This window comes from Erythrolamprus reginae, chromosome 8, assembly GCF_031021105.1.
Source record: "Erythrolamprus reginae isolate rEryReg1 chromosome 8, rEryReg1.hap1, whole genome shotgun sequence".
In the NCBI taxonomy this organism is placed as follows: domain Eukaryota; kingdom Metazoa; phylum Chordata; class Lepidosauria; order Squamata; family Dipsadidae; genus Erythrolamprus; species Erythrolamprus reginae.
The window spans coordinates 57,174,824-57,200,000 of record NC_091957.1 but is presented as its reverse complement, the minus strand read 5'-3'; the positions used below and the strand labels follow the sequence as shown (position 1 = coordinate 57,200,000).

The 25,177-nt window shown below is 43.0% G+C and overlaps 1 protein-coding gene across 3 annotated transcripts in view; it reads left to right on the top strand.

Annotated features, from left to right (window-relative positions):
• Window positions 1–2,542: 2,542 nt before the first annotated feature.
• Window positions 2,543–25,177, top strand: part of FHL1 (four and a half LIM domains 1) — a 33,166-nt gene continuing 10,531 nt past the window's right edge. The window contains exon 1 of one of the 3 annotated variants that reach the window (XM_070759984.1): window positions 2,543–2,657. Coding sequence is in view for 1 of the 3 variants with exons in the window: in XM_070759982.1 (XP_070616083.1) it covers window positions 22,347–22,368 (22 nt within the window). In the remaining 2 variants the exon portion in view is untranslated. Of the gene's footprint in view, window positions 2,658–22,203; window positions 22,369–25,177 lie in introns of those variants that run through there. The other 2 variants (XM_070759983.1, XM_070759982.1) reach the window with 2 other exon arrangements.

The window sequence follows — 25,177 nt, the reverse complement described above, 5'->3', positions numbered from 1 at the left end:
CCCCTGTCCTATTGCTCTCCTATATCTCCTCTACCTTTCTTCTATTCCTAAATCTCTTCTATTCTTTCATTGATATGTTCTATTCCTATACCTTCTTCTCTATTATTTCTTAGATATATTTTACTATGAGCATCTCCTCTATAACCTTCATCATGTATTTTACTATGTGTATACCCACTAAAACCCTCATTGTGTATTGGACAAATCAATAAATAAAATAAAAATAAAAGTTGGACAAGAAAAATTCCTCTTTTTTTTTGGAGGCTTGTTCTTTTTTTGCTTGCTTTTCAAAATCTGCTGGCCATCCAGTTTTGGTCACCACAAATATAAAAAAGATCTTATGTAGTTTCTGCTCCGGTAATCTCACACTACTAACCGGAGCATACAAAACTTTCGCCAGACCAATCCTTGAATACAGCTCATCTGTCTGGAACCCACACCGCATTTCGGATATAAACACTCTAGAAAATGTCCAGATATACTTTACCATAAGAGCCCTCCATTCCTCCACTCGCAACCAAATCCCCTACACAACTAGACTTACAATCCTAGGTTTAGAAAGCTTACAACTACATTGCCTTAAACATGACCTAAGCATAGTCTGTATAATCATCTGCTACAACGTCCTTCCTGTCAATGACTACTTCAGCTTCAACCACAACAACATATGAGCACACAACAAATACAAACTCAAAGTAAACTACCGTACTCAAAACTTGACTGCAGGAAATGCGACTTTAGTAACCGAGTAGTTGATGTATGGAAGTCGCTTCCAGACTATGTAGTATCATCACCTAACCTCCAAAACTTTACCCTTAGACTGTCCACCGTTGACCACTGTTGACAGGCTAGCTGGAATTCTGGGGATCGAAGTCCATGGGCTAGCTGGGAAAAACAGCTGGACTGCAGAGCACAAGTCCCTTTTGCCAGTGCGACTAAACAAACTATATTTACCTGTATGTACTTCTCTTTTTATTTATTTATTTTATCTGTTTTATTTATTCAAAACATTTTTATAGGCAGCCCATCCCGCTACCAATTCTGGGCAACACCCCATCCACAATTTTAAAAACCTAGAACTTGAATACTTTATCAGCCAAGTGTGATTAGACACACAAGGAATTTGTCTCTGGTAGATGCAGAAGAATAACAACAACAATCCCAATAATGAGGAAGTAAGGAAGATGATAAGAAGGATAAACAACAATGCTACAGCCACACTACATGGGTTAATATACACTGCTCAAAAAAATAAAGGGAAGACTCAAATAACACATCCTTGATCTGAATGAATGAAATATTCTCATTGAAGATTGACGTAAAATTCTGTAGAAATTTTTCCGTCATCTCCCCCCGTCCCCCTCCCTCATCAAAGGTCACCTTAGTGTGGGGTCTCCTGCTTGGGTAGGAGGTTGGACTAGATGACCTACAAGGTCCCTTCCAACTTTGTCAATCTGTTAATCAATTAAAGATGGGTTCTCTTGGCTAAGCTTTGGAGTCCCCCTTGTTGTTGCTGTTGTTTGTTGTTGTTATTATTGATATTGTTATTGTTGCTGTTCTTGCTGTTGTTTTTGTTGTTGTTATTATTATTATTATTATTATTATTATTATTATTATTATTATTATTATCAATGCAACAGAGCAAACAAGATCACTATGCTGGATTACGTATTTTATCCCCAGTCAGGTGCTTCCCAAGCACCTAGGACTGTGTGATGTAGCAGCGAATTATGTTTGCCGATCCCAGTAAAGTGGCCTTTTGCAATTGACAGATGGAGAATTTGTCAATTCCGATGGTTTTCAAATGTCCACTGAGATCCTTTGGCACTGCGCCTAGTGTGAAAAGTACCACTGGGACCACTTTCACTGGCTTATACCAGAGTCGTTGCAGCTCGATTTTTAGATCTTCGTATTTCACTAATTTCTTTAGCTGCTTCTCCTCAATTCTGCTGTCTCCTGGGATTGCGATGTCGATGATCCATGCTTTCTTTTTCTCCACGATCAGGATGTCTGGTGTGTTGAGATTATTATTATTATTATTATTATTATTATTATTATTATTATTATTATTATCATCATCATCATCATCATTATTATTATCATCATCAATACAACACAGCAAACGAGATCACTATGCTGGATTTCGTATTTCATCCCCAGTCGGGCGCTTCCCAAGCACCTAGGACTGCGTGATGTAGCGGCGAATTATGTCTGCCGATCCCAGTAATTATTATTATTAATTATTATTACCATCTTAAAAGCCCCCAGTGAGGATACACCCACTCTTTCTGGAGGCAACTTCTATTCCACTGGTAAATTATTTTCACCATCAGGAAATTTCTCCTTACATCTCAGGTTGCTTCTCTCCTCCATTCGTTTTCCATCCGTTGCTCCTTTTTATTGATTGATTGATTGATTTTGTCCATTGCACAATGAGAGTTAATAACACAATGTGAGTGTATATACGCCTCTTCTCTTTTTTTTGCTCTTTCCTTCTTCTCCGCTGCTTCTCTGCCGTGCCCGGCTCCCTCCCTCCTGGGCTCCACCCTGTATCAACTCGCCTTTTAGTTCCTGCCTTCTCGCTCTCCTGCACATCGGCTTCTGCAGAGGCTGTCCTGGTACCCAGACAACCGTTGAGAAGACGCTGCTGGCGGTGGGTGAGTCAACCCCCCCCCCTTCCACTCTATAGCATCTCTCTCTGCATCCCGGTGGAAGAGATGAGATTGGGTGTGTGTGTGTTTCCCTTGGAGGGTGCAGGAAAAGGCAAAGAATTCTGGAAGCTTAGTTTGCAAAACTTAGCAAAAAAAGCCAAGTCAAAATTCATTCTTGGCTAAACTGAAAGGAACAGAGAATTACATTTCTCCCTCCTTTTAAAAAAGGAGATTTAATTTCCGTTTAATTTCCTTCCCTGGGCATCCAAAGGAAGCTGTCCAAGATGGGTTGCCAAATTAAAACTTTCCTTTCCGTTCCCTGTGGGTTTTGGATGTTCCCATCACAAGGACCACCAGTCCCACAACTCCCAGGCTGGGCTGTGGCTTCTGGGTAGGTTGCAGTCCTAACCCATTTTTAAAACCAGAAGAGAAGATAGAGGGATATTTTTTGCATGCTTTGCACAATTAAGTTTGCAAAACCGGGAAGGCGCATTAAATATGTTTCTCTCTCTGTTGTTTCGTGGTTCTGCTCAAACGTTTTGGTCCAGAGAGAGAGACGATGCTTGTACTTTTGCCAATCTGGGAAAATAATCTTCCTTACCTCCAGTGTTAAAATTCTAGGTCCGTTTTTAAAAGTTTAGCATGGTCTGAATGGCAAGAGATGAACAATCTCCAGAACTTTTGTTCTGGAGACCTCACCTACAAAAAGATATTGATAAAATTGAACGGGTCCAAAGACGGGCTACAAAAATGTTGGAAGGTCTTAAGCATCAAACTTATCAGGAAAGACTTCATGAACTCAATCTGTATAGTCTGGAAGACAGAAGGGAAAGGGGGGACATGATCGAAACATTTAAATACGTTAAAGGGTTAAATAAGGTTGAGAAGGAAGTGTTTTTAATAGGAAAGTGAACACAAGAACAAGAGGGCACAATCTGAGGTCAGTTGGGGGAAAGATTAGAAGCAACATGAGAAAATATTATTTGACTGAAAGTATAGTAGATGCTTGGAACAAACCTCCAGCAGACGTGGTTGGTAAATCCACAATCACTGAATTTAAACATACCTGAGATAAACACAGATCAATCCTAAGATAAAAGATGGGAAATAGTATAAGGGCAGACTAGATGGACCAGGAGGTCTTTTTCTGGCGTCAATCTTCTATGTTTCCATGTATTGAGCAATAAACTTGAAAACTCTTCCTTTTTTTTTTAAGCATACAAATGAAACAGGAGAGATTTAGCTCAAGGTATTGTAAAAAAACCCAGAGAGGTTGACATCATGTCTGGTTTATTTGCAGAAATTTTTCAGCAGAGACACGAGTTTCCCAACTCTATTTCCCAACTCACAAAACCAACCCCGTTTCCAGGACACGACATAAGCACTTTTGATAAATAGTCGGATTATTCTAGAATAATGCAGGAAGCTGGACCTTATTAATGGCATCAGGGCAGCAACAAATTCAACCCTGATTTGTCCCAAAAGTTTTAACTGTTTCCCTTATATTCTTTTTTTATACATACTGCTAAATCTTCACTATCCCCCAGTCAGTCCAGCTTGGATCATTTGCTTGATTCAACTACAACTAAAGTTATGGATTTAGTGTTGCCAGAAAAAAGTTTTGTGTTTGTGTATTTGTGTGAAATGCCCAGGTATTCATTTTGGGACTTAGATTTGCAAAACGTTGACCAGATTTTAACTAATAATTAATCTTGAAAACTAAGCAGAATCCGATCTGCTTAATTTTATTTCACCAAGACAACTCTTATATATTTGTTACCTTATTTATTTTTTATCCAGCCTTTATTATTTTTTTATAAGGGACTCCAGGCAGGGAACACAACTCATATTCCTTCCTCTTCTTATTTTCCTCAATAACCACCGCCCCATGAGGTGGGTTGGACTGAGAGAGAAAGAGAGAGACTGAAAAAGAGACCTGGTTCTCATAACTGAAGCAGAATTAGAACTTGTAGCCTCCTGATGCAAGGAACCTTCACCATTAGACCAAACTGGCTCTCTTTAAAAATCCCAGGTCTGTTGGCTAAATTTTCCTGATGAAAGCCATGCAAATAAGTTTTGCCCTTTTGACTTTGTTGATAGAGTCATTTCCATTTCCCAAATACTAGTAAAACAGGTTTTAAAACGCTGCTCATGGAACAGTTGGAAACGGCTTAAGTTTACTACTCCTTGTAAAACTGGAGTACTGTTTCTAATTGGCTATTACTTTCCTGGTTTTCTGCTGGGGATTAAAAGCAGGGAGGGTTCCGGAGCCTCTCAATAGCTACACCCAAGTTCACAACTACACAAGCTTGGCTTCACACAACTTACCATTGTTCAAGTTCAGTCTTTTGAAAGTTGCATTCTGGATTGACCCCTGCGGGGGCAGCAGAAGAATTTATTTCAGGAAAAAAAACTACCCTCTGCTGCCCTCTCTTGGTTGGTTGCCTGGATGCATGGGGAGTGACACAATGGAGAAGTATCCATCCCTATCAAACGTTTGGATAACAAAACATTTGGTTTCCAAGGCTGGCACCTCCTCTGAGGAAGAGAGTCATTTTAGCAATAGATGCCAAGAGGTGGTTGCACATCATACCTGCCATTCCTTTAAAAACATTTTTTTTAAATTGAAATATATAAACTGCTTAAAAAAATAAAGGGAAAACTTAAACAACACAATATAACTCCAAGTAAACCAAACTTCTGTGTAATCCAACTGTCCACTTAGGAAGCAACACTGATTGACAATCAATTTCAGATGCTGTTGTGCACATGCAACTTTGTACAGAACAAAGGATTCCATGAGAATATTTCATTCATTCAGATCTAGGATGTGTTCTTTGAAGTGTTCCCTTTATTCTTTTGAGCAGTATACATTAAAAAAACAATATAGAAAAAAACATGAATATACAAACACATAAAGACACACATATATACATTCACACACGCACGAAATGATATGCAAGTTAAAATATTCTCATCCATTAAACACGTTATCTCTATAGTCATTTTTACGGCTATTACAAAGGGCGATACAGAAAAAGAAAAATTAGTTCTGGTTATTTAATTTATATATGTTTGTTCTGCTTCTTACCGCCTTGTGCCAATCAACATTACGATATCTCAGTTAATACAAATCAAATAGTTTCTTATCGATATTTTAAAAGTTATTATTTAAATAACATTATCCTTCTTCCTTTTATGTCTAATTCATAATTATACACTAATTTTGTTCTTTCTCACCATTCATAAAATGAGTTCCAAGTTTTGTAATATTTTGAGTCTTCTTTATTATTTAATTTTAATGTCAACGTATCTGCTTCTGCACAGTCCATAATTTTCTTTATTAATGTACAATGGCACCTGTCATTCGTAAACCAACATAACATCATCTAATCACCATCAAGATCAGATTTAACTCCTTGTCCTCCCAATCTCTGCACAAAGCAGGATCTGGGTTGGCTCAGGAACATGGGTAAGATGCCACGGATCACACAAACCCTCCAGTCTCTCTTGAGCCTGGTTCTGAGAATAGGAATTACAAGTTTTGCCCAACAAAGAATTTCCCAAGTCCAAAAAAAGTCCTGCCTTATAAAAAGTACCGGTGGAACTGACTGCCACAAGAGGCAAGGGGGAGCTTTTAATTTTTGCCTGCTTCTTTTAGCAGTACTGTATAAGCAGTTTGGGTGGAATGAGAAGTCTGTGCAAAAATTCAGTCTTTTATTATGTGTACACAATTACTTGGAGGCTCCTGAGGTCAAACCACTTGGTTCCCGAACGAAGTTTAGTTGGATCCGTTCGGTTAGTTGCTTATTTAGACTTGTGGATTTCGACTCCCAGAATTCCCCAGCCAGCCAGTTGTGGGAATTGAAGTCCACATATCTTAAAAGTAGCTGCTAGAGTTGACTTAAACCCTTTTATATGCCCATTCGTCTCACAGCTGAGAAGAGGATTAAAACCCAAATTGCGAAACTGCCCTTTTGGGGGCCTGGAAGGATTTTCGATGGATAAAATGGACTTTGGGAAGGAAAGCAAAAAGAAAGTCAGGAATGAACAACAAATAAGAGGCCTCTCTTGAAAACAGCTGTTATAAATCTGTTTATTTCACTCCCCATGTAGAGAGGTGAAGGGTGTTTATCCTGAAAAGCTCTGGGCTTGAACCCTGGAGCCCTACAAGCAATTCCCAAAGTTTGCCAATCCCAACTTTTGATTTTTCAGCGGAATAATAGGCAGTTATTTTAAACCTTTTCTTTCATGGCCTTTATTCAACTTCTCGCTCGCTTATCCTCGTGAAAGGGGTCAACAACACAAGAGCACACAACAGATTTAAACTTAATATTAACCGCTCCAAACTTGACTGTAAAAAATATGACTTCCGTAACTGAGTTGTTGAAGCGTGGAACTCATTACCGGACTCCGTAGTGTCATCCCCAAACCCCCAACACTTTACCCTTAGATTATCTACGGTTGACCTCTCCAGATTCCCAAGAGGTCAGTAAGGGGCGAGTACAAGTGCACTAGAGTGCCTTCCGTCCCCTGTCCTATTGCTCTCCTATATCTCCTATACCTTTCTTCTATTCCTATATCTCTTCTTCTATTCTTTCATTGATATGTTCTATTACTATACCTTCTTCTCTATTATTTCTTAGATATATTTTACTATGAGTATCTCCTCTATAACCATCATCATGTATTTTACTATGTGTATATAGATATATACCCACTAAAACCCTCATTGTGTATTGGACTAACTAACTAACTAACTAACTAACTAACTAACTAACTAACTAAATAAATAAATAAATAAATAAATAAATAAATAAATAAATAATTTCCCGAGGGATAAATTTATTCCCATAAGAAAACATCTAACAGGCAGGCGCCAGGCAAAGAGGCAATAAGAGACTCTTCCTGCCTTCCGTAAACTCCTCAAAACCCACCTTTGCCGTCAGGCATGGGGAAACTAAATATCTCCCCCTGGGCACGTTGAAGTTATATATGGTATGCCTGTATGTGTGTATGTTAGTATTGGGGATTCTCTTAAACTTATAATATTTTAATTAATTGGATTGTATTGGATTGTTTTTCACTTGTTGTGAGCCGCCCCGAGTCTTCGGAGAGGGGCGGCATACAAATCCAAATAATAAATAAATAAATAAATAAATAATAAGAATTATTGCGTTTCGTTACGAGGAATTATGACTCAAGGGCCTTCCAGAGATTTTGGATGTCGGCAGTACCCATAATCCCCAGCCAACTCTGGTCATACCTGCACGCCATTTGCTTTTTTTTTTTAAAGCGTGAGAAGTTTGCACCTGGGAAACAATATTTCTTTACACTTTCCCAACACAATTTTCAACCCTGCAGGAGTTAAATTTCTGCAGTTGTGTTCCCTCCATCGCAAGCATTGGGAGAATGAAAAGGGGTGGGTGGGGTGGGGGCTTTTTAGGAAACCCCACCTGTTTTATTTCCAAGGCGAGAGTCGAAATAAACCCTGGAGTCTCCATCTCCAGAATGAGCTGTCCAGACGCCCTCTAATTATAAATCTGATTTAAGAGTGGGAAAATAGTTTGCATTCATCAGAGCCAGTATAAAAATTATAAGGCACCAGATCAGAAACCATCCCCCAGCCCCACAAATCCTCCAGATTCTATTTTTGCCCTCCTTTCTATGGGGAAAGCATGGGCTACAGACCCTGAGCTCACCTTCATCCATCTCCCATAGTCCTTACAAATGCAAAACGGTGGAGACTACAAAATTAATTTAAAAAGCAGTTGCATTAAACCTGTGCTGGTAGGTGATACCTTTGAAACAAGAATCATGGAGCATGAGTCATGAATGGATTCCATTGTGTTTTGGGAATTACGTGTAATTAAAAACCAACACCCCCCTTTTTAAAAAAACTTTTGCCAGCATGACGTGGTCAGTCACAATCGGAGGCCTTTAGCCGTGCAAAAAACCCACACCTCCCCGATAGCCGGGCGCCCTTTTGTCCATTCCCTCCCCTTGACCTCACCCCCCCAGCCCAAAGATCTACATTCTTGGTGTCAAAAGAGCCAAGCGAGAAACCCATTCTAAACAGATGACTCATAGGGAACTTTTATTATTTTTTTTAAGAGTGGTTGGCCTTCTTGCCAAGTCTTAATTTAAACCATAAATCCCTACCGTGGCGTTAACAAGGGGCTTGATAATGTAGAAGGCTGGACATTTGGAGCCAGAAATGCAATATGATCTGCGCTCGAAGCTTAAAAGTATGCGGGAGATTGAGAGAGGGGTGTTTTTTTTGTCTTGGGCAGTTTACAACTGTTGGGTTAAAATAATGCACTTGGGGAAAAGGAATCCTCCATCTGAGTATTGTATTGGCAGTTCTGTGTTAGCAAAAACTTCAGAAGAGAAGGATTTGGGGTAGTGATTTCCGACAGTCTCCAAATGGGTGAATAGTGCGGTCAGGCGGTAGGGAAAGCAAGTAGAATGCTTGGCTGCATAGCTAGAGGTATCACAAGCAGGAAGAAGGAGATTGTGATCCCGCTGTATAGAGTGCTGGGGAGACCCCATTTGGAATATACTGTGTTCACTTCTGGAGACCTCACCTACAAAAAGAGATGGATCCATTTGAACGGGTCCAAAGAAAGGCTACAAAAATGGTGGAAGGTCTTAAGCATAAAACGTATCAGGAAAGACTTCATGAACTCAATCTGTCTAGTCTGGAGGAGAGAAGGGAAAGGGGGGACACGATTGAAACATTTAAATATGTCAAAGGGTTAAATAAGGCTCAGGAGGGAAGTGTTTTTAATAGGAAAGTGTACACAAGAACAAGGGGGCGAAATCTGAGGTCAGTTGGGGGAAAGATCAGAAGCAACGTGAGAAAATATGATTTTCCTGAAAGAGTAGCAGATGCTTGGAACAAACTTCCAGCAGACGTGGTTGGTAAATCCACAGTCACTGAATTTAAACATGCCTGCGATAAACACAGATCCACCCTAAGATCAAATACAGGAAATAGTATAAGGGCAGACTAGATGGACCAGGAGGTCTTTTTCTGTCGTCCATCTTCGGTGTTTCTATGTTTCTAAAAAGGGGGAGAAAAAACTGCAGCCCCTTCCTTTTTCTACTGCAAGAGTTGGCAGAGGCCTTTCGCTTTCCTTCTGGTTTCCCCACCGCTTCTTGCCTCGCAGACTGTTTGGACATGCAGAGAGGCAAAGTCTCCCCGAAACGATGAAAGTCTGGCTTTTGTTATGCTTGTCGTTACCTAAACAGAGCTGCTGCCAGGATCCCAAAGGCCCATCCATCACGGATATTGGAAAATGAAAAAGTTTCTGGGTGACTCAGTGAGATTTGGGGGCGGAGGGAAAACCTATAAATTTCCAGGGTGTTTCCACCTCCTGTGTGTTGTCTAGACATTCTTCTCCCCCCCCCCCCCGAGTGTTTCTTGCAAGCTGCGAAGCTGACAGTGAAGTCATTGAATGACAGCACTGTTTCCATCCCAACTCAGGTGCTTGAAGGGGAAAAAAGAAAAAAAAATTCTACCGGTTCTGTGTACCTGACCGTACCCATAGGAGCCCATCACTGGTGCTGGATGGACAGGTTATTATCTGAGCCCATTTATTTACATAGCAATTCTTCTTAAGTTCCTAATTTTTACCCACTGTTGTTCAACCATTGATAAAACAAACCCCAAGTTCAAAAATATTGTCTCTGCTTTTTCTTTTAAGTGTTAATCTGTCCATAATCAGCCCAATATTTTCCTAATTATATCTTCCTCACTTTTCCAATGTTGTGCAAATATAATGCTGCTGTTAAAACATATCATATGAAATACGCATCTCTATTGTTCTGTCAGGCTCTCTGGTAGACTCCTCCCAAAAATTCACAGGTACAAATTTCAGACACACACACGTTTGAAAGTTCAAAACGATGTTCTTTATAATGAAAATTCACTTAAACCAAACTCTCTTTTGGTATAGCGAAGAGCCCTGGTCTCCAAACAAACTGGTAATTTGTACAAGTCCCTTATCAGTTCTGAGATACTTAGCTTGCAGCTGGGAGGCAACTCACAGTCCTTCTTCTCTCACAAAATGAAACACACTTTGCTCTGGTTTAGTTTCAAAGCGGGGGAAAATCAGCACACAAAAGATCAAAGTCAGTAAAGCAGGCACGAAACACAAGGATCAGATAATCCTCCACAATGGCCAAACCCACTCACTAATGACCACAGCCCCACCCAACCACAGGTGGCCTCATTTTCTTTGATAATAATCTCTCAGTTGTTGTTGCCTATGCATCGCTCTCCGCATGTGTGGCTGTATCATTAACTCTTGTTCTGAATCCAAGGAGGAGCTAGAGAATTGATCTCCTTCTGAGCTGTCTGCCACACTCTCCTCCTCCCTGTCACTCATGTCTTCTTGGTCAGAGGAGCCTTCATCAGCAGATTCCACCAGGGGCAAAACAGGCCTGCAGCATGTGGATGTCTCCCCCACATCCACAGTCCTTGGGGCAGGAGCTGGGCCAGAGCTAACCACAACATCTATTATGTCGTATTTTTCTGGTATTAGGCCTAGCAAAAATAGTTCTGGTTTAAAATCTATATTCTTGGCAAAAATAGAGGCTTGCTGTGACTTCTTTCTGCTTAAAGCAAACAAACAGACCTCCAAGCATTGGCCTTTCCTGGTGGTATCTTTTCTCAATGCTCGCCGAATTGGACCCTGCTTAACTTTGCCCAAATTAGTTAATAATTGTATTATATGTTGAGTGGAGTAAAGGATCAAGCCTCCTTTGGTTTCTTGGTTTCTCAGAAAATATGAAAAACTTCCCAAGATGGTTGTTTTTATTAGCTCATTGGCATTTACAGCTTTCCTAAAATATATCTATTAAAAAACACATCCACCGACGAATCCTGAAATTGTTACTCCAGACTGGCTGTGGATTATCGAAGCTGGTGTCCAATGTTTTCGAAGGGCATCAAACTAGGCCTGGGAGATGCTTGGAATTCAAGGGAGGTTGCTAGGCAACAGAGCCAGAGCTTCCCTGGTCCTTCGGCGCCTAGCAACCACAAGATCTTTCTTCCTGTATCCTGAGACCATCACAGGAAGTGGCCCAGAACGGGAGGCCTCGAGTTGCCCACATCAACGGAAACATGGCCGAGGAACAGAAATGCAATTTGTCTAAGGATAAAGGAAACATGGCTGAGGAACAGAAATGCAATTTGTCTAAGGATAAAGGAAACATGGCTGAGGAACAGAAATGCAATTTGTCTAAGGATAAAGGCGAAACATGCAATGATGAAGATGAAGGCGAGTTTTTTGGGGGGGGGCTGTTGGTGAATAAGAAATAGAGGAAGGGGGAAATGGGGCCTTGGTTTATCTTTGCTGATCCAAAGGGTTGAACTATTGGTTGGCCTGTTCTATAAATTCAATATTGGTGTGCAAACCACCAGAAATTTGGTGAAGAGTTGAGGAAGAGCCATGGAGTTACCAATTATTCTTAAAACACTATGAATGGAAGCATTATGAAGATGTCTTTGGTCAGCGGGCGTGACAGCTGAGCAGTAATTCAGGTCAAAGTAAAACACACCGACTGGAGTTTCAGAAACACAAAAATATATTTCATTAACAAGTTGCCTGAGAACCGCAATTACGGCAAAAGAATGTCTGTTTACTGCCAAAGAGCTATTTTCAAGGTCGATAATACATATCCAACCCCCCCCCCCAAGGTTTGTAAATAATATCTCCGAACTAGGCTGAATCAAAGGTACTCACTCTTTTTTGCAAGAGCTACAATCTTTCAATTGTCCAAAGGCTGGGTTTCTCCAAGGAAGCAGGGATGTTGGTTTAGAGAAAACTCTGGATCTGTTTCTCTTTCTCTGTTAAACCATGAACGATAACTCCTGCAAAGAACACTCCCACAAAACCTCCCCTTTTATGTACGCTGTAGAATTCCCCATGACTCTCAGCTTGATCAAGATCTCCTCCTGTGTCTGTGCAACTGTTCCTGTCTTCCCCTAATCCTTCTCACAAATACATTCAGGATGGGATTATTAATCACCCCTCTTTATCCGACTCAGACAAGGCCCTAGCTGGGGGTTCTATAGGCATTGCAGGGGCCTCCACCTCCATCTCTCCAGAACCTTCAACTTCCATCTCTCCTTCCCCCTCACTGTCTGAATCCTCCGATAGCCACACAGGTCTCCGATGCTTGGACGGACCTGGGTCATCTGACTCAAAGTCTGCTATCAGAGGAGCTGGCTGTGATCCAACCACAACAGGTCGCACAAGGAATGGGCCAATCCATTGCTGGACGAAGAGGCCTGGCGAGGTGGCTCATAGGAATTATTGCAAAAGCAGCTGTCTCTGGCATCTGGATGAGGTTTTTAGGAAACCGCCTCTTAGCAAGGCCAGGAGTTGCATAAAAAGTAAGGGGAGATTTAACAATCTAGAGCAGAGAGTTTGTAAAAGGTTGGGTTTCAAGGAAGACCCAATATACTTTCAGCCCGTGGAGGACTTAAACTCGGCTTTAAATTCCGCTCGGCTGATGTCCTCCTATTGGTTTTAATATAAATTAATTCCGCAGAGTTAGGTTTCCTGGGAGTTGTGTTGCAGCCCATTTGGCTCCCATCCCCATAGAGTTGTATCCAATGGATATTGAATGTCTTTCCCTTCGAATTTTCCCTCTGTGTCCCTGTTTGCCCTCACATTTAAGTTTTGGGGTGGGTGGGTGAGTGGGTGCAACTTCAAGCCTTCTTTTTCCACCTCCAAACCTCAATGGATGTTTAAACCTTTTATCTATCTATCTATCTGTCTGTCTGTCTGTCTGTCTGTCTGTCTGTCTGTCTGTCTGTCTATCTTCTATCTATCTATCTATCTATCTATCTATCTATCTATCTATCTATCTCTGTCTGTCTGTCTATCTTCTATCTATCTATCTATCTATCTCTATCTATCTATCTATCTATCTATCTATCTATCATCTATCTATCTATCTATCTATCATCTATCTATCTTCTATCTATCTATCATCTATCTATCTATCTATCTATCTATCTATCTATCTATCTATCTATCTATCTATTTTTAATTTATATTTGTTTGTTTTGTCACGTACCTATTGGTGGTATACAAAGATATACGGTAATCATATTCCTATACACGATACTAGTAAAAAAGAAACATTAGGACAGGGGACGGAAGGCGTGCTGGTGCACTTATGCACGCCCCTTACAGACCTCTTAGGAATCGGGAGAGGTCAATAGTGGATAGTCTAAGGGTGAAGTTTTGGGGGTTGGGTGATGATATTACAGAGTCTGGTAGTAAGTTTCATGCATCCACTACTCGGTTACTAAAGTCGTATTTCCTGCAGTCGAGTTTAGAGCGGCTTACTTTAAGGTTGTATCTGTTGTGTGCTCGTTGTGGTTGAAGCTGAAGTAGTCGTTGACAGGAAGGACGTTGTAGCAGATGATTTTAGATCGTGTTTAAGGCAACATAGTTCTAAACTTTCTAAACCTAGGATTGTAAGTCTAGCTGCATTGTTGTGAGTGGAGGAGTGGAGGGCTCTTCTCGTAAAGTATCTCTGGACGTTTTCTAGAGTGTTTATGTCCGAAATGCAGTGCGGGTTCCAGACAGATGAGCTGTATTCAAGGATTGGTCTGGCGAAAGTTATGTATGCTTCTCAAGATGAACCATTCAGCAGCTCAAGGAAACGATTATTAACTTTGGGTCCCTCCATCGCATCTTTCCTCACCGCAAGTGGTTGTGGGGTGGGTTGGTAGGGGCTGGGGCTAGTTGGAGAAAGAGTCCTCGGACATTCGATCCGGTTGCCGCCTCCTGTGTGTGTGTTGAGTTGTCTTCTCAACACCATGGAAATTAAACCCTTGTGCTGGCAGAGGCTTGCAAAGGGATTAGGCCCTCCTTCAAGTGAGAATGCCTCGCTTTGTGTTTGGCAAGTTCTCCTGGAGGGGTGCAGGGTGCGCGATGGACCAAGGCCCACGGGCTAATTTTAGGACGCCACTTGGCCTGTCTCGGTGCCAAAGATAGCAGACTTCATCCGGAGTCTTTGCAGGATAACCTTTGCAGATAATCCTTTCCAATAGATTCCACTCCATCGAGTGGTTGGAAAGCTTTGTTCTTCTCGTAGAGAAGTGACAGATGGAGAGGGATATGTTGGGGGGAGAGTTTTGCGCAAGTGGAAGGCAACCCCACCAACTAGCCACAGTTCACAACTATACCTAATTGAAGTCTTCAATGAAAAACATTGCAGGAGGCTTCCTTGTAAAAATATATTTTACTTTTCTTCTTAGCAAAATGTTTCACAATACAGTGGTACCTCTATTTACGAACTTAATTTGTTCTGTGACCAGGATCTTAAGTAGAAAAGTTTGTAAGAAGAAGCAATTTTCCCCATAGAAATCAATGTACAAGCAAATAATGCATGCGATTGGGGAAACCACAGGGAGGGTGGAGGCCTTGTTTCCTCCCAGGTGAATCCTAGAGAGGCCCCATGGAGGCTTTTCCCTGCCTTTTCCGGCCGTTTCTTCCCAAGAGATTCCTAGAGAGGCCCCACGGAGGTTTCTCCCTGCCTTTTCCAGCCGTTTCCTCCCAGGAGATTCCTAGAGAGGCCCCACAGAGGCTCCTCCCCGCCTTTTCCGGCCCTGTTTCCTCCCAGGAGATTTCTAGAGAGGCCCCACGGAGGCTTCTCCCCGCCTTTTCTGGCTGTTTCCTCCCAGGAGATTCTTAGAGAGGCCCCACGGAGGTTTCTCCCTGCCTTTTCTGGCCGTTTCCTCCCAGGAGATTCCTAGAGAGGTCCCACGGAGGCTTGTCCCCACCTTTTCTGGTTACAGTTTCGGAGGCTTGGGTTTGTAAGTGGAAAACGGTTCTTGAGAAGAGGCAAAAAAATCTTGAACACCTGGTTCTTATCTAGAAAAGTTCGTAAGTAGAGGCATTCTTAGGTAGGACTACAAGACCTTCAAGGTCTCTCCCAGCTCTATTCTGATTGATTGATCATTTTATTGATTTTCCTACCAATGTGGTGAAGTAGATTGCGTTGAGAGAGTCATAGCATAGCAATAGCAATAGCATTTGGACTTACAGCCCTCTCTAAGCGGTTTACAGACTCAGCCTCTTGCCCCCAACAATCTGGGTCCTCATTTGACCCACCTTGGAAGGACGGAAGGCTGAGTCAACCTTGAGCCGGTGGTGAGATTTGAACTTCTGAACTACAGCGAGCAGTTAGCTGAAGTAGCCTGCAGTGCTACTCTAACCACTGCGCCACCCCATCTCTCATCCAAGGCTGGAAATGGATTTGAAAATGGCATTTACAGTGGTTCTTCTTCAGCTTATTAAAAAAACCTCCATGCAGTTGGTTTCAACTTTCCCGAAAGTGAACAGCTGGACATATTCGCCCCCTGAGAATTCCAGAATGCTGTAAATTGTAAATTAAAAGGACAAGCCATCCCTCCTAGCCTTCCAAGCAGAAACACTTGCTCTCGTTACTATTTTTAAGCCTGGGTGTTGGATTTTTTTGTTTGTTTGTTCCCAAGGACAAAAATCAGTTGTGTGTCTATTTTCTGTACCACAACCATGCAGGTATTTTGCATTTATGGGCCCCACAAAGTCCTGCTTTTTGTATCTTTTCATTGCGTTTGGGCAAATGCATTGTTGCCTACATTAGCTTTTGTTTAATGGATTTTTTAAAAAAACATTGGATGGCATTCGGTGCCGAGACAATAGTTGTGCACAGCTTGCAGAAGATCCTTCCCCATTTATGGAGCAGTCCTGAAGAGCTGTCAAAGCTGATCTAGAATAATAATAATAATAATAATAATAACAACAACAACAACAACAACAACAACAGCAGCAGCAGCAACAACAGCAACAATAAAGAGAGTTGGAAGGGACCTTGGAGGTTTTCTAGTCCAATCCCCTGCTTAGGCAGGAAACCCTACACTACTTCAGACAGATGGTTATCCAACATCTGCTTGAAATCTTCCAGTGTTGGGGAATTTACAACTTCTGGAGGCAACTTCTGTTCCACTGATTAATTGTTCTAACTGTCATGAGATTTCTCCTTAGTTCTAATTTGCTTCTCTCCTTGTTTAGTTTTCACCCATTGCTTCTTGTTCTACCCTCAGATGCTTTGGAGAATAGGTTGACTCCTTCCTCTTTGTGGCAACCCCTGAGATATGGGAAGGCTGCTATCCAGTCTCCCCTGGTCCTTCTTTCCATTAAACTGGACATACCCAGTTCCAACAGTCCTTTGTATGTTTTAGCCTCCAGTCCCCTAATCTTCTTTATCGCTCTTCTCTGCACTTTTTCTAGAGTCTCAACATCCCTTTTGCATCGTGGCGACCAAAACTGGATGCCGTATTCCACGTGTGGCCTTACCAAGGCCTTGTAAAGTGGTATTAGCCCTTCACACGATCTTGATTCCATCCCTCTGTCAACGCAGCCTAGACCTGCATTGGCAGGTGTATCCCAATTCATTGGACGACTGTCTCATGAATCCTCTTCTTTTAATGTTGGTCCTCTTCCACGGAAGGCATCTTGCCAAGCACCTGGTGGGGCAGCTGAGGCCAAGAGGACAGGGTCTCTCCCAGGAGGTGGATGGGATTGAAGGATTTAAGGAGAACAGAGAAAAGTGAGCATTTGTTCCCAGCTGACGTCTGTTTAAGCTCTCACCCACCAGACATATCCTGGTTTGTTTTGCATTACACTTGGTTTTACACGCCGTCCTGCTCCACAAATATTTGCTCTTTCCTTGGCTTCTTTCTGCTGAAGTCTCACCTGTCGTTGCAATGAAATGTTGCTACCCAGTTGCTAAGAGCTGCCTGGCACAGGGAAGTCAGGGGGCCATCAATCAGCGCTAGGTTGGCATCGTAGCATTGAAGACCTTTCCCTCTTCTCTCTCTCTCTCCTCCCCCAGTCTTTGCAGTGCTAATCAGGGTCAAACCTGGGACATTTTCCAAAGCAAGAAATGTGAACCGTTGAGAAGGAAGGTGCCAAATGGAGCGAGTCCCGAGTAAAGAGTAACGCTCCAGTACAGTAGTACCTCTAGTTACGAATGTAATTCGTTCCGTGACCAGGTTCTTAAGTAGAAAAGTTTGCAAGAAGCTATTTTCCCCACAGGATGTAAAAGCAAATAATGCGTGCGATTGGGGAAACCACAGGGAGGGTGGAGGCCCTGTTTCCTCCCAGGAGATTCCTAGAGGCCCCACGGAGGCTTCTTCCTGCCTTTTCTGGCCCTGTTTTCTCCCAAAAGATTCCTAGAGAGGCCCCAGGGAGGCTTTTCCCTGCCTTTTCCGGCCCTGTTTCCTCCCAAGAGATTCCTAGAGAGGCCCCACGGAGGCTTCTCCCTGCCTTTTCTGGCCTTGTTTCCTCCCAGGAGATTCCTAGAGAGGCCCCACGGAGGCTTCTCCCTGCCTTTCCTGGCCCTGTTTCCTCCCAGGAGATTCCTAGAGAGGCCCCATGGAGGCTTCTCCCTGCCTTTTCTGGCCTTGTTTCCTCCCAGGAGATTCCTAGAGAGGCCCCATGGAGGCTTCTTTCTACCTTTTCTGGCCCTGTTTCCTCCCAGGAGATTCCTAGAGAGGCCCCAGGGAGGCTTCTTTCTACCTTTTCTGGCCCTGTTTCCTCCCAGGAGATTCCTAGAGAGGCCCCACGGAGGCCAGCCTCGCTTTCCAAATGAAACCACCATTGCACCCAATCCTTACTGGCTTTGGAACCGTCAAAGGAGGCCCTTGTAGGTTGTCCGAACGTGAAACGTTGCTCTGAAGTATAAATGCGTTGCCCTTTCTGTTCTTGGAGTGACTAATGATTCATCCATGCGGGAGCTGTTTTCATTCTCTGATGCCAAGCGATGGGGGAAATGTGAGACCATCTACTACTCATCTTTTCCATTTTAGAGCAAGAGGGTTTAAGAGAAGACCCTGGTTAGGTGTCACCCCGTAGACCTAACCGGCAGGCAGGCCAAGCTGTGACCTTGAGGTGTGAGGGACTTGTCTAAATGAACAGAAGACTAAGGGGGCAGTGATCCAATATTTAAGGGGCTCCTAAAAAGATGCAGGGGGTCAAGCTATTCTCCAAAGCGACAGATGGCAAGATCTGAAGCAATGGATGGAAACTAACCAAGGAGAGAAGCAATCTGGAATTAAGGAGAAAATTCCTAACAATCAACCGGTGGAACAGAAGTTGTCTTCAGAAGTTGTGGATGCCCCATCACTGGCAACTGGCCAGAATAACAGAGTGGGGAGGGACCTTGGAGGTCTTCTAGTCCAATCCCTTGCTCAGGCAGGAGAATCTATATCATTTTCCTCCCAGAGACCAATAATAAGAGCACACAGAGTTGGCCATGCTAGGAGGAGACTCTATGGTGAAGGAACCGGACTTCCGGTCAGTAGAAGAAAAAGGACGCCGCGCTAGGAGGAGACTCTATGGTTGGAGAAGTGGACTTCCGGTTGGTTCCAGAATTGAATGGGGGGGATTCATGTTAGAACCTTTGTGGTTCTTTGAGTGTTTAAGGTGGCTGACCCCTGGTATAGGGTCCCTTCCAACTGTTATTCTGGGATGGAGCTGTGGATGCAGCTGAGTCCCTAATGAAAGCAATGCCTTCAAAAGTGGCTAAGAGCAACCCAGCCGTGTGTGGGGTCACCCACGAACGCGAATCCTAGAAAGTAGAACCTGGACACATTCTCTCTCTGGGTGGAGTGACATGGTGTAGAGCCATGCGCTCCTTTTTATTTGGGAACATAAGGAAATGGGGTATAATTACATATACTGTACATGTCAAAATGATACATCAACCATACAACTTCAAACGTATCTTTGAGTTCTTCCTTTCCCATAGATATCAAGAAACAATCTTCTTGGAACTTCCTAAAAGCAGATGTTTATTCACACCTAATTTCTCTGAAGGCTTCTTCTTTATCTGGCTAATCTTCCTTAATTGCCCTGCTGTTTGTGTGCTCCAGGCAATGAAAATTTCCCCCCTTTGATCCTATAATGTCCTGTCCAGAGTGGTGAAAACTTTGTTTATTTGAGCTGTTTATCTGAGCCCCGTTTGTTTCCCTGTTGTAACTGCCAGGAATGCAGATTAGGCGAGTTTATTGCCCTTCCTTGTCCTGGGTTTTATAGAAATAGAGTATTTTTTATGCTAGAAATCCAGATTTAATACAATCCTATTCTAACATAATTTGCTATACTGCAACATGGAGCCATGCAAAATATGACAGTCTAGAGCAGGGGTAGGCCAAGTTGGCTCTTCTTCTAAGACTTGTGGACTTCAATTCCCATAATTCCCTTAGCCAATCATGCTAGCCCAGGAATTCTGGGAGTTGAAGTCCACATGTCATAGAAGAGCCAACGTGGCCTACCCCTGGTCTAGAGGACTTCTCCAGGACTGACTTTGGGAAGAGTTTGCAAAGACTTAAAAAGAGCTGCAGGAAGTCTGCAGGGAACAGCCCCAAAGGTCTCACCCTGCTTTCTCCCTGTCACTTATATACCGCTTTACTAAGTGGTTTACAGCATCAGCCTCTCGCCCTCTAAAAACTGGGCCCTCATTTTACCCACCTTTGAAGGATGGAAGGCTGAGTCAACCTTGAGCCGGTGATGAGATTTGAACTGCTGAACTACAGCTAGCAGTTGGCTGAAGGAGCCTGTAGTGCTGCACTCTAACCACTGCACCACCCTGGCTCCCTCCCTCCCTTCCTTTCCCTTCCTTCCTTCCTTTCCTTCCCTCCTTCACTTCCTTCCTTTCCCTTCCTTCCTTCCTTCCTTCCTTTCCTCCCCTCCTTCCCTTCCTTCCTTTCCTTTCCTCCTTCACTTCCTTCCTTTCCCTTCCTTCCTTTCCCTTCCTTCCTTTCCCTTCCTTCCTTCCTTCCTTCCTTTTCCTTCCTTCCTTTCCTTCCCTCCTTCCTTCCTTCCTTTCCCTTCCTTCCTTCCTTCCTCTTCCTTCCTTCCTTCCTTTCCCTCCCTCCCTCCCTCCCTTCCTTTTTTTCTTTCTTTCTTTCTTGCAATAGCATTTAGACTTATATACCACTTCACAGTGCTTTTACAGCCCTCCCTAAGCACTTTACAGAGTCAGCACATTGCCCCCAACAATCTGGGTCCTCATTTGACCCCCTCCCCTCGGAAGGACAGAAGGCTGAGTCAACCTTGAGCCTGGTGAGATTTGATCTGCCAAAACTGCTGGCAGCCGGCGATCAGCAAAAGTAGCCTGCAGTACTGCACGCTAACCACTGTGTCCCCCTCTTTGACCCCAGAGCAAGGGCTTATGTGGGCATCCCTTCCAGTCTGGGCCAAAAACAAACAAACAGGGCCTGGATGAGTTGAAAGAGGCCCTTGAAGCTGTTGGTCAGTGGCCAATTGGAAGTCCATCTTTGTCAGAGGCTATTTCAAATGTCACAGCACATTTTCAGGAGAGCTGTCATCTTAGTGATGACTAACAGTAGATGAACTTTAAGGACTGAGCTGAGCAGTTGGGGGCCAAATGTCTTCAGATGTTATCGCCTTGAGTTTATGGGCTCTGGATGTTTAGCTTGTATTCTACCTTGTTGCCAATTCATCTTGTGATATGTTTCTGTCTGTGGGTCTGCCTGTCTATCATCTATCATCTAACGATCTCTACCATCATTATCTATTTATCACCATTCTCCTCTCTCATCTATCATCTATCTATCCATGCTCTATCTATCTATCTATCTCTCTCTCTCTTCTACCTCTATCTCTCTATCTCTTATCCATCTGTCTTTCTGTCTGTCTGTCTATATATCTATCCCTCAATCCATCCATCCCTCCATCTTCTTTCTATTTATCTTTCTATCTTCTATCTGTCTGTCTGTCTGTCTATATCTATCTATCCATCCATCTTATATCTGTCTGTCTGTCTGTTTGTCTATCTAGCTATCTAGATATCTATCTAGCTATCTTCCATCATCTTCTATCTCTATCTCCCTGTTACCTCTCTGTTTCATCTATCAGAATCACCCCCTTTTTTTCACCTCCAAAATTCATGGGCGAATTCATCTCATTTACATTTAGAGCGAACTAAAACGAAATAGAGTCGATAAGCCTTCCAAGTAGCTTTAGCCACCTCAACATGGACATTCGTAGGGGACTTTCTTGGTCCCGGACCCTACACTTTTAAAAATTTCATTTACTGATTTTGTCTGTTTGCCAAACATGTACAAGAGCGCAGGTATAAACATAAACATAACCAGCGCAAGTATAGATGAATGTGGACGATAAGAGAAGGACAGTGGGACCCTCCCTGCCTCCTGGTCCCCATATGCCCAACCCCAGGGCCAGTGTCCCAGCACTCTGTTGAGGCCCCGTCATCGCTAATCTTTTATGATGTGGCCCAGCCGTCCCTCTTCGAAATGCTGTGCCTCCTGGCTGGTCTTTGAAGCCAATTCTTGCGTCTCAGGTTCCTTCAGGCATTTGAGAGTTTTGGAGCCTGAAGTCGGCAGGTATTTATAATGTCGGGGGCGCTTCATTCCGTCCGGCCTCTATTCTTCTCCCTGGAGATCTCCTAAAATGGTAAGATGTTTTGAGTGGGATGAAGTCCACAGGGGTGTGGACAAGTGTGGGAAGACCGGGGGCCCCTGTATTAATAGCCTCCCTTAAGTATATGCTGGTGATCTGAGTGAGAGGTCGCTCAACAGCTCTCTCTTCTCTCGAATCCAGCCCGGCCACAAGTCGATTCGCTCTCCCACCAGCCATGGCTTACCACCGACACTCAGGTAACGGGAAACCAGGATCACACCGTGGGAATAGACGATGCGACCGCAGCTGCTCTAAGTTCCCTGCGGGGCACATTTGCTTCCGTGGCCAGAAGGCTGGGGTGGGGGTGGGGGGGTTTCTTTTTCTTTCCTGGCCCTCCTTGATTGAGTGACACCCCCCCACCCACCCCCATCCATCCTGGATTGGGAGGGGGTTTCCAAAAGCTGCGGGAAGCTCTTAAGGCTGCTCCGATTTCTTTTGGGGATTGAATGCAAGCCATGGTTTTATCCTTAGCCTTGTGATAGTTTTTAGCTCTTTGCAAAAAAAAGATGCTAGTCCCTAGCCCTCTGGCCAACGGGGTATGTTGTGTGTTTGTTGTTCTGAATCCGAGTGAATGACTTTTAATGTTTTCAAGTTTTTAGCAAGGCTTTTAGATTAGTTATTTATATTAATTGGACTTCAGGTGTTTTATTGTCTATTGGGTTTTTTTTTTTAATATGTTGTGAGCTGCCCCGAGTCCTCGGAGAGGCCCGGCATTCAAGATTGATTGACTGATTGATAGATAGATTGATTGATTGATTTAGTTATTTAGTTAGTCCAATTCCCAATGAGGGTTTTAGTGGGTATATATCTATATACACATAGTAAAATACATGATGAAGGTTATAGAGGAGATACTCATAGTAAAATATATCTAAGAATTAATTTAAAATATATCTAAGAATTAATTTAATTCCTTTTTGCATTGTGATGACCAAAACTGAATGCAGGATTCCAGGTGTGGCCTTACCCAGCCCTTGTAAAGTGGTATTAACCCTTCACGTGTTCTTGATTCTCTCCCTCTGTTGACGCAGCCTGGAACTGTGTTGGCTTTTTTGGCAGCTGCTGCACACGGCTGGCTCCTATTTCAATGGTCGTCCACTCGGACTCCAAGGTCCCTCTCACAGTTACTATTGTTGTTGAGCAATGTACATTTGACCTACATATTATTTGACCTACATATTGTATGGGTCTTCCAAATCACATTGATAATCCTTGTGTGCATTTTATGCTTCGTGTGCCTGTATTTTTGGCCCAGTTTATGCTGGACGGTGACGGTCGTAAACATTGGTTTGATTTTATTTGATTTCTCCTTGATTTGTGTAAGGAGACTCTGGATCCTTCACTTGGCCTCAATTATTGGCATCTTTTCATTCATTGATTTGAGTATTGATCAACCCTGCTGGCCTTCCTGGATCTAACTTTTCTGCAGGACCACTCAACTCCCCCCTCAGTCACTTCCAAATCAAACATCTCAATCTTGTGGGCTAGAAACTGTCTTAGTATGAACGTTAATAGTGAATTATGAAGAGTTGGATTTTTTTTTACTCCCTGGGCTGGGTGTGTGGTGCTTCATCCATTCTTCTGCTCACAAAGATTAATACTTCATCTTTAGATGCTCAGAAAGGAATATCTTTTGTTCTCTGTAGTTGCCATGCACTCCTTCCTTCCTTCCTTCCTTCTCATCTTCCTTCCTTCCTTCATTCATTCTTTCTTTCCTTCCTTCTTCTTCCCACTTTCCTTCTTTCCTTTCCCTTCCTTTGTACCTTCCTTCCCTCCTTTCCTTTCCCTCCCTCCTTCCTTCCTTCTCATCTTCCTTCCTTCATTCCTTCTTTCTTTCTTTCCTTCTTTCCTTCCTTCTTCTTCCCACTTTTCTTCTTTCCTTTCCCTTCCTTTGTACCTTCCTTCCCTCCTTCCTTCCTTTCTTCCTTCTCATCTTCCTTCCTTCCTTCTTTCTTTCCTTCCTTCTTTCCTTCCTTCTTCTTCCCACTTTCCTTCTTTCCTTTCCCTTCCTTTGTACCTTCCTTCCCTCCTTCCTTTCTTCCTTCTCATCTTCCTTCCTTCCTTCCTTCATTCTTTCTTTCCTTCCTTCTTTCCTTCCTTCTTCTTCCCACTTTCCTTCTTTCCTTTCCCTTCCTTCCTTCCTTCCTTCCTTCTTTTCCTCTTGGAAAGTGCAGTCTCTTTTTCTCAGAAATACTGCAAATCAAATGTACAGCTTTGCAGATTTATTTCTTTTTGTATTTATTCATCCATCCATCCAATATTGCCTCCTATTCTCCTATGTCGACTCAAGGCAGCTTATAGAATATGAAACCTAAAGCTTTATAAAAACATCACGTTTTTCTCCCCAAATATCTCATGAGTACATCTTATGCTCTTCCAAACTTGTAGAGGCATAGCTAAGATGATTAAAGTCTTTTTTTTTAAACCTCGTGGCTTAGAAACATAGCTAAAATACTAGACAAGAAAAAGATGTAATCGCAGTGGGCACCATTTAAAGAAAACCAAACACCCCAGCCATTCCAGACAGCAGAAACAGCCTTCTTGGAAAAAACCCACAAGCATCTCAATTCCCACGATAAAGATCTTAAGGGGATGGCAGTTTGCCTGCTTTGGTGGTCTATTTTCATTCGTCTTAGATGTCCCACCAGGCTTAACCCAGACAGCAAACCCACCGTGTTGCGGCCAAGTCAGTAAACCACAGTTCACGAAACCATGGCTTAATTTGTGTTAATGTGTGAAACTCTGTCTCCAGTTGCTTTCCAGGATTCTTCCTTCTTTATGTTGGAAGATCGCCAAGTCCTTCTCTCCCCTTCTTGATGCCTGGAAGGAATTCTTTTGTGGAGGGTGCTGCAAAACCTCTGGAACACACATCCTGTGTTGTTGTGGTGTGGTGCTCCCCTTTATCAGCCCTTCCCTTCTGTGGCAAGCAGTGTGCGAGCCTGCACACCCGTTGCTATGCTACAACACCCTTTATATAGCAAGGTCAAATTCCAATAATCCAGTTAA